Here is a 9,989-nt window from a genome sequence, read left to right as displayed (position 1 = left end):
TATTTTTTGTTTTTTTTTCATGAGAGACACGGTTTTTCTTACACGAGAGGCATGATTTTGCCCCCGCGAAAGGCATGGTTGTGCCTCTCGAAAAGGAAAAAACACGTTTTTTCATGAGAGGCACGATTTTGCTTTCGTGAAAGGTACAATTTTCCTTCACGAGGGATATGAAAAAAAAGCGTTTTCTATTTTTTTCTATCACGACAGGCATGTTTTTTTACATTTTTTCGCAAAAAGAAGTTCGTCAAAACCTATCAACATGGGATCTAGTTTTGAAGATCTCGACGCGAGAAACCCAATGGTGAAAACTGTTCGAGATTTGGACGCACGGTTTACCCGATAAAATATTTTAAAAATATGAATCTACGAAAAAAAGGAAAAACTCCCAGGTTGCGACAAGTGACACACATGCAGTACACCATTTGTCGCAACCTGGAAAGGTGGAAGTGATCTTTGAAAAATGTTGAACAAGTGATTGAAAATTTTAATTCAGCACTTGGAAAATGTTAAATGTGTATAGAAAATATATTGGCCATGTGTTAAAAAATGCTAATTTTTTTATCATGTATATAAAAAAGTTAATTATCAATATGAAAAAATGTTGAAGAAGTATTTGAAAATTTTCAATCAAGCATTTGAAAAATGTTAAATGTGTCTAGAACATAAGTTGATCATGTGTTATAAAATGTTAATCTTCTATTTGAAAAATATCAATAGAAAAATTGAAAATGTTTAGAAGTATGTATGGAAAAACTAGTGACCATATATTAAACGAAATTCAATTTTGTATTTGAAAATGTTAATGAAGCATTTAAAAAAATGTTGAAAGTGTGTACAGAAAAATGTTAGTCATGTATTATGAAAATGTTAAATTTGTATTAAAAAAGTTAAATGTGCATTATTATTTTTGACATATATGAAAAATGTATAGTGAAACCAAAAGAAACACAAGAAAAAACAGAAAGAACCATAAAAAAGAGAAACCTTATATTACAAATGTCTGGAATGTATAAGAAAAATGTACGATATGAACAAAAGCAAGTAGACATCAAAACTTATATTTGAAAATAAAATCTTGATCACGTATTTGAAAAAGATTAAAAGTTTATGAAAAAAAGTTTTAGATATATCCCAAAAATGTACAATGTGCATGAAAACAATAGACATCAAAACGTTTATTTAAAAAATAAATCTTGTATTTGAAAAATATCAAGAGTTTTAAAAAATGTTTTAGATATACACCAAAATGTACAATGTGTATTCAAATATCTAGACATAATTAACCATGCATTTTGAAAATGTTAAACGTGTAATCCCTCTGTTCCTAAATTTAAGCCTTTTCAGATATTGCAATACGGACTACATATGAAGCAAAATGAGTGAATCTACCATCTAAAATATGTTTGCATACATTTGTATGTAGTCCGTATTGAAACCTCTAAAAATGCTATTATTTAGAACAGAGGGAGTACATAAAATATATTCCTGATGTATACAAAAATATTGAATATGTACTGAAAAAAGTTGGCATGTGTTAAACGAAAAACAAATTAATGAAAATTGACAAAGAAAGAAAGAAAACCAATGCAAAAGGATGGGAACGGTAAAAATATGATTAGGAAACAAAGAAAACCGAGAAAAGGAAAAACGAAGAAAGAAAAGCAAAAAGAAAAACAGTGAACCCAAGAAAAAAAGATAAATGAGGAAAAAAAAAGGAAGCAAGAAATACCGGTGGGAAAGCAGAAAACCTAAGAAAAACCCGTGAAGAAACAAAAGAGAAAGCAAGATATAGCTCTCGCGACCATTAACTGGTTGGTTCCTTGATGTTTTCCGGTGCAGGCTGGGAGAGTATCAAATTACACTTCACTCTCGAAAAGTAACCATTGATACAATCCTGAATCAACAAATCGACTCGCTGTAAACATACTGTACTTTTCAACCTACCTAACAATATGTGTCATCACATTTGCCACAAGACATCAAAACAACATCAAGCCATATATGATATATCTATCACCAAGCCCTTAATTACCGACGACACAAGATAACACATTGATCTAGTACAAACATAATGTATATCAGCAGCCTTTCTATACTTACAATCACCCCTGAGATAGTTCACACGAAAAACGACCTTCTGCATCCAAGCTCATCATCTTGTTGTCGGGACCTGGTTTGCGTCAATGACGTAACCTACGGGGCCTCCACGGCCGACCGACGCCCTACGCGAAAGCGAGGGTGGCCTTGTCAGCTCCACATTTGCCGGCACAGGGGTTTCATCTGAGTGGCCAGAGACGCAAAGCGTTCCGTTGTCGTCCTGATCCCAGAACACCTCCACCATGACTCCTCTTGGATGCTCCTCCGTCTCAGTTCCAGGGATGCCCACGAAACGAGCCCCCTTTGGTATCTGCATTCCCAACGTTCGTGAAATCAGGGAGATGTTCACAATGGCGTAAATAAAGACTAGAGGGATCTCCACATATGCAAATTATTGACGCTGGATGTCAGCTATCTGCATCTCAGAGAAGTTATCTTTCGTGTTCACAGGTGCTGTTATGTTCTTAGGATTAGTGAGGGCAAACCTGAATTGTTGCTCCAGACGACAGGTTTAGAGTCACCAGTGTCCCTTCGGCGGTGGAGCTCTCCAACTCGGCTTGCTTTGCAATGTTCAGGAAGACTTCTTCAAGTGTTGTGAGACCAAGCTGAATGTCTGATATCCCGAATTCCCTTTCTCTGTCTTGGAGTTCCCCGAAGAACCTCTGTTGGGAAAAAGTGCTATTGTGTCAAAATATTAGTTAATGATGTACACCATAATTTGGGTGTCAATGTATTACCGTCAGAAGTGGTTCCTTCTCATGGGGGATGACAAACGTTAAGAATGTCCTGCTTTCCTCTTTCGGGTCCACATCAAGCCTCTGTTTCAACAACATTTTTTGTGGTTTACATTTCCACATAATAAGAGGAACCCTTCTGAATGGTACTTAGTTTAAGGATGAGACACATACTTCCTTGAAGAAGGATTTGACAGATTCTATGTTAGGATTAACCGGGGCCTCTGTATCACCGTTGATGTTAGGGCTCTGTGCGTGACCGTTTCCAGAGAAATTCACATTAGCGATATACCCAGTTCCGAATTTCGACTTCAGCCTTATTGAAGTGCCGATACACCGCAATTTCCCCTTTGCCATGATAGCGATTCGGTCACTTAAGATGTCAGCTTCCTCCATTGAATGGGTGGTCAAGACAATAGCTCTTCCCTTCTTTGCCTCTTCGATGATGTCCCAGACATGCCTCCTTGTTATTGGATCCATGCCAGTTGTCTGTGTAGGATATACATGGTTAGATTAACATGCGACATTGTATGAGTAGCAAGTGAACTGATGAATATTTGACAGGTCTCTACCGGCTCATCAAGAAAGACCAATTTTGGGTCACCAATTAGAGCAATCGCAACACTCAACCGCCGTTTCATTCCACCACTATAGCTACCTGCTCTAACATTAGCTGCCTGGCTGAGCTTCACTTGGGCTAGTGACTGCTCTGCTACCTGCATTGGACGAACAGAGAAAGATCGATATGCCAAACCGTGTAGAGTGTTGGGGAGTATTTGCCGATAGGTTCTTAAGAAACATACCGACTTGATTGTTGATGGTGGCAAACCCTTGATGCTGGCAAACAATTCCATGTGCTCCTTAGCCGTCAATGCGTCCCATAGGATGTCAAACTGCAAGGCAAACATGTTTTATCTTCCATTAAAATTCAAAAGCACCTGCATGAGATATGTGAATGTTTAAAAAGACCAAACCTGCGGACAGACTCCAATCATTCTGCGAATATTAGCCATACCCGCACTGCTTCGAACAGAATGACCATAAATCAATGCTGTCGAATGTTCAAAATAGCTTGTTAGCTAGCATATTCATAGTTAATAAGAATATATCACGAGCTATTGCTTCAGGGAATGACACTGACCATCGCCGCCGGTAATTGGTGTGATTCCAGTCAGGCAGCTGATTGTAGTTGTTTTACCAGCTCCATTTGGCCCAAGAAGACAAAACAGCTGATCCTTCTCAAGGTTCACCCATAAGCCCTGGTGAGATTTATTAGGTGGTTAATATCATAGGAAGCAAAGCTTGCTTGCTTTTATGCTAGAAGATCACTGAGAACTCACTTTGACAGAATGGAATGGCTTAGTTGTTTTGCACTTGCAGCAACCCATATTAAAACTTCCTGGATAGGTTTTCCGCAAGCCGCGGATCTGAACCGCAACACCAGGATCTACCTCATTTCCTGCAGCTTGTTCTTTTACTAGATTTTCCTCAGTAAGAACATCCTCATCAGTAGGGCTAGCATCATCAGCTGAATGGCTCGAACCAAAGCAGCTACAAAGGCCTCCCTCTGGAATGGATCAATCAGATTAATGAGTGACGTTACATAATACAGCTAAAAACATGGTGAAGAACTACTGCACACTTAAATAAACTCTGACCTCGCATCTTGCCTCCTTTCCCTGTCCAGTATGAAGGCGTCAGAAAGTACAACACTGACTTTCTAACACCATTGACATTTGGAATTATGTTGTCGAAGTAGATTGCCAGGATAAACCACAAGAAAAATGTGGAGATGAGCCATATGTAGATGTCATCCTGTCAGATGTTGCAAACAATCAGGGCTTCAAGTTGCACAAGCACTAGAAGTACATAACTGCTAATGACCAAAGTTTTGTACATACTACTGTAATGACGCAGTCCGTCTCAAATGATTGGCACGTTGTACGCTGATTCCAGCTAATGCCCTTGTCTTCTGGAGTTGCTGTTGCCTTACCTAGAATATTGAGGGCTTGTGCAAAAACATTAGGGGGGAAGAAGGACCATATTGTCCGGTAGTATGCCTCATAGGTATTTGAATATGGGAACCCAAAGGTTGTAACAAGCTGCACAAGCAAATAACCAAGGGGTTTGCTTATCTCATGACAACTTGAAATACTGTATCTGTATGATGATGATTAAGCAAACTTTACCTGTGTCAAGAACCCAATGATGAATATTGCAAATCCAACAGTAGTAGCTGATGCTGCTTTTGCCACAAATGTGGATATCATGAAAGCAAAACCAAGCTGCAGAAATTATCATGAACAAGACTGTTTAGGGAAACACGTTGTTTGCAGATTCTGATAGAGATTCAGAAAATGTATAAACAAAATTCATTCATGGAAGCATGCTATTTATCTAAATTTAACACTCCAAATAGAGACAAGGAAAGCAAGCATACAGATCAGTATATATAGCTTACCATGTTCAGTTGGAAGAGGAAGAATAGGAAGAATAAAATTCCGAAGCTATTGTTCAGGAAGAAGTCAAACTGAAACATCATCCCAAAGAGCACGGTGAAAAGTGCTGAAATTAATGTAAGCAAGGCCTCCCAGGTAAGCCATGATAACCAATAAGCCGATTCGTAGAGCCCCATGATAGACATAGCCTGTGAATGGGTACCAAACTTAATAGTCATGTCAAACATGAAAACACATAAATATCTAATCTCGACAAAAGAAAAGAAAGATACACAGATCATAAAACAAAGATGCAGAGACGGAAATAGCTCGAACCTGACGAAGCTTCAGTTCTTTCTCTGTAACCAAGGCACTGATTTGGAAAACAAATCCAAACATTGCAATAGCAAGGAAGAAAGTTGGCCCTGCTTGGGCAATAGTCGAGAAGGTTTCAGTTGCTGGGTGAGCAAATTCCTTGAATCCCACAGTCCAGCTAAAATTTGGATCTGTCAGTCGTGAGATTCACTGTTATTCCCAAGTACTACTATATAATGGAAGCAAAACATATACAAGTAACACTTATTTATGCAGAATACATTATCGACTGAAAGATAGAAGTAGATCAGAAGGAATGTAATCGAAGGGTATGAAAACTGTGGTAGTACAAAGTAATTAGTATGCGTGAAACAATAGCATTCCCTAAAATACCATGCAAGCAGCAATACCTCCAATAATCAGCCTTGCCATTTCCCTCTCAGCTGCAACTTGAAGCGGTATCTGGAACTTGAAGGTGGGGTCCTCATATGTTCCTCTTCGAGCTACTGGAGTGGAGTTTGTCTGAATACCATACGACATCTGGGTGGGATTTATATCTTGAAAATGCAAAGCGCCAGGGCAGCGCATCGGGTTTTCAAATAGCCAAGCATCAACTTCATCCGGAGTCCTAAAACCTAAGACCTGAGAAAGTCACCACAAGACAATTCAGGTAACATGCATTGTCGCATATCGAGTAATAAACAATTCAAGGTGACCTGCAAAGTTGTTTTGAGTAACCCTGAAGAAACTCAAGAACTTAACCAGTCCCCATGCTACATATTGCAGTTTACCAAAAAATCCGAGTTTATTCAAGTGATAGTAAACTAGAAGTTCAAATTTATATTATCCTGAATACCATCCTTAATTTATTCCAGTTTGTGTGAAAAAAAATGAGAAGTTTCAGCAGCTGAATTCAAGTATACTATTTCAGACCACAGTACACAAGGAGAACAAGGCAGGAACTTCTATGCATTAGTTAATTTAACCTTTAGATTCAACTAACAAGAGGTCGTGTTGGCAATTAAAAAAAGTGCATATTGGTTTGCAAACAAAAAAATAAAAATAAAACTTCTTTTAGAAAAACAAACCATGTAACACCGCTCCTTTGGTATCATCGTTTCTTCTATGCACAGTTGCACACCACAAAACTCGTCGTAAATATTATCAAGCATATTTTCAGTTAGGTTCCAAACTTCCAATGTACATTCACACCGTCTTTGTTTCCAAGAAAACGCATTGTGTACTCAGATAAGGAAATTAAACAGTAGCACGAAAATGACATGGAAGTCATCTAGGACAAGCCAGAACTGAATTAGCTGTTCCAGGTAGACCCGTATGCATCCAAATCGGAACAAAATAGGCTCTTCTTTTCCCAACATTTTCTTAGGAAAACCCCAAACTCTGCCATCCAAAGTGGGTGCCCACCGTTTTTCATTGGAGTATGCTAAGCCAAATGGAAGCAAACCACACAGCGACATTGTCAACATCAGACCTAAATGATGATCTAAGTTCAACGTCAGATCAGCGAATCTGCTCAAAAAGGCTTGAAGGATGTAAAGGTAAAAATTGACGTAGCAAATCAAAACATATCTGTACCGAGCAGTAAAACAAGGTTTTTTTTTTTTTTGAACTGAGTAAAACAAGTTTTCACCAAACAAGAAAGTTAAAATCCATATATCTGCACCGAGCAGTAATAAAAGGATGAAAACCTTGAGAGCTGGGGCGAAATCACAATGCTGTACATGGGTCCAAACAACTCGGTCTGGTCTGTGGTCTGAGCTGACCGTCACCGAGCGCTTGAAATCAAAATCATATCGCTTCCTCCTCCAAATAATTCAGGCAGTTTTCTTTGTGTGACAAGAACGCACGGAGAATTTCGATCCTTTCCTCACGTAAAAAGCCCCCAAATCGTCACAGTAATCGTGCGAGCAGCCAGCTCCGCGGCACGAAAACTGGCCAAACGCACGGCGCAAGAACAATTGCACGCAAAGTCAAACTGATGACTAAAAAAGAAAAACAGAGGGAGGGGGGAGCAAACGGGAGGGATCAAATCTCTGACCTTTTCGGCGGGGATCGGGCGGCCGGGGTTGTTCCTGCGGATGGCGTCGACGAGCGCCGGGACGCGGGCGCTGGCGCCGCCGCTCCAGAGGAAGTCGTAGCAGGGGGTCTTGACGAAGAACTTGTCCTCGCAGGGCGGGATGGGCGGCGCGACGAGCGCCTTGGGGTCGCGCACGTTCTGGTAGGCGGTGGTGTAGGAGAAGCGGGAGCGGACGGCGCGGTCGATGCAGAAGATGAGGAAGATGAAGATGAGGGACGAGAGCAGCTGCAGCGCCGACGAGCGCCGGTGGCGCCAGGCGAGCGCCGCGTTCTTGCGGAGCAGGGAGCGGTACTGCCGCCACGCCAGCGCCGGGCCGCTCAGGAGCTCCATCGGGCGGTGGACTGGAGGCGGAGGAGTCCCTTTGTCCTCCTGTCGCCGAGAGAATGGCTTGGATATTTATTAGGGGGGGGAGGGCGCTTCAAAACGGCCGGAAAACTGCAGGAGAGACGCAGCGGCGCCGGACTGTCCGTGTTTCTCATTTTTTTTTTTAACACCGGCCACTGTATATACTTGTAAGTAGATTGGTATTTGAGACAATTTTGTTTATTTATTTAGGGTATAAACCATTTGTTAAGGTGGCGGGCACAGTTGGGATTTCTATGGCATCCAAGGATAGTATCTTCGATAATAAATACTCCCTCCATTTTTTTCCAGAATAATAAGTTCAACGATTTCTGTTTGTGGTTGATGGTCTCTCTATTCTGTTCAACAAGGATACAAATTCAACTAATTTGTCCCCGTTGAAGATAACTCGACGAGCTCCTGGAATATCACATCTCCTATTCGCATATGACACTCTTTTATTCTTTAAGGCTACTCGGCAACAGGCGAATACTGTCAAGCAAATTCTCAAGACTTATGAGCAAGCCACTGGTCAATTATTGAATTTGGTAAAGTCCTCTATTCTTGTTGGAGAATCTTGTCCGGAGGCTACTGTAGCTGAATCAAGGGCGTTTTGGGGGTGATCAGTTCTTGATTTGAGGAGAAGTACTTGGGCTTACCCACTCCGGATGGCCCGCTTACTAAGGGCAAGCTTCGAAATCTGCAATAAAAGGTTACTAAGAGATTGTTTGCTTTTGATGGGCACCCAACACAGGCTGGGAAGGAAACTGTGATAAAGTCTCTAGCCCAAGCGACCCCTACCTTCATTATGAGTGTGTTCAAGATCTTGCTGGGAGTGTGTGATGATTTGAACCGCATGACCCGGAATTATTTTTGGGGCTCGGAGAAAAGGAAGCGAAAAACTCATTGGTTTGCTTGGGAGAAACTTTTGCGAGCAAAAGCACAAGGAGGGCTTGGGTTTAGGGACTTTAGAATTTTCAACCAAGCGTTGCTTGCAAGGCAAACTTGGCGTCTGCTAATTCATCCTGACAGTCTTTGTACAAGGTTACTTAAGGCTAAATATTATCCAAACGGACGGTTCGAGGACACGGTATTTTCAAGTAACCCCTCTCAGTCTTGGCAAGGGTCTGTCATGGTCTTGAACTTTTGAAGAAAGGGCTTGTGTGGCGCATAGCAAACGGGCAAAATGTGAGAATATGGCGAGATGAGTGGCTGATGCGAGGAAACACTAATTCATTGCTTTCAAGTAGAGGTCGGTGTCGTCTCAAATGGGTGTCCGAACTGCTTGATTACAATGGTAATTGGGATATGCAGAGGCTATGCCAGTTCTTCTTGCCGGTTGATGTGGCACAAATTCGCAAGATAAGACCTTCGCCCCAGTTAGGGGAAGACTTCCTATCATGGGCGCCATAACGGAGTGGAAACTTCTCGGTTAAGAGTGCTTACTGGCTTGCTGCAAATGAAATGCTTGGAACATCTATTCCTTCGTCGAGTTCTACCCAAGATAGTAGCAGGGACATGTGGAAGCTTATTTGGTCTTGTCCAGCTCCGCCAAAGGTTCTGTCGTTTGCCCGGCGAGTAGCGACGAATTCCCTGGCGACCTGGAAGAACAAGAAGCGGAGAACTTCAGAGGAACGGGACACTTGCCCTATCTATGGTAGAGAAGTGGAGGGCTCGTTTCATGTCTTGTGTGCATGTGATAAGGCGCAACAGCTGTGGAAAGCGATGACGCGGGTCTGGGAGCTGCCTAGACTTACTGATATAAAACGACATGACGACTGGTTTATCCATGTGGTGTGTGAAGCCGATGAACAACAGCGTGTTCGGTTACTTATGCTCCTATGGAGGATTTGGCATGTGAGAAATGAAGTTGTGCATTCAAAGACGGCTCCTCCAGTTGATGCATCAGTTTGGTTCCTTGCGAGCTATTATGATTCCTTGGCAAACTTGAGAGTTGATCCAGAC

General features: G+C 41.5%; 1 protein-coding gene across 1 annotated transcript; it reads right to left on the bottom strand.

Annotated features, from left to right (window-relative positions):
- Positions 1–1,856: 1,856 nt before the first annotated feature.
- On the bottom strand, positions 1,857–8,048 carry LOC123446797 (ABC transporter A family member 2-like). Its single transcript, XM_045123344.1, has 16 exons — positions 7,644–8,048; positions 5,995–6,226; positions 5,606–5,775; positions 5,293–5,478; positions 5,021–5,116; positions 4,733–4,933; positions 4,490–4,646; positions 4,172–4,398; positions 3,973–4,090; positions 3,806–3,882; positions 3,635–3,724; positions 3,404–3,547; positions 3,006–3,320; positions 2,835–2,915; positions 2,583–2,759; positions 1,857–2,407 (listed from the first exon to the last, which is right to left on the bottom strand). Exons 1-16 carry the CDS (start codon positions 8,010–8,012, stop codon positions 2,153–2,155), a joined length of 2,895 nt encoding a protein of 964 aa, XP_044979279.1. The 5' UTR covers positions 8,013–8,048; the 3' UTR covers positions 1,857–2,152.
- Between the last annotated feature and the right edge of the window lie 1,941 nt (positions 8,049–9,989).

The sequence above is a fragment of the Hordeum vulgare genome, chromosome 1H (assembly GCF_904849725.1).
Source record: "Hordeum vulgare subsp. vulgare chromosome 1H, MorexV3_pseudomolecules_assembly, whole genome shotgun sequence".
NCBI classification, from domain to species: Eukaryota; Viridiplantae; Streptophyta; class Magnoliopsida; order Poales; family Poaceae; genus Hordeum; species Hordeum vulgare.
This window is presented reverse-complemented; position numbering and strand designations above follow the sequence as displayed.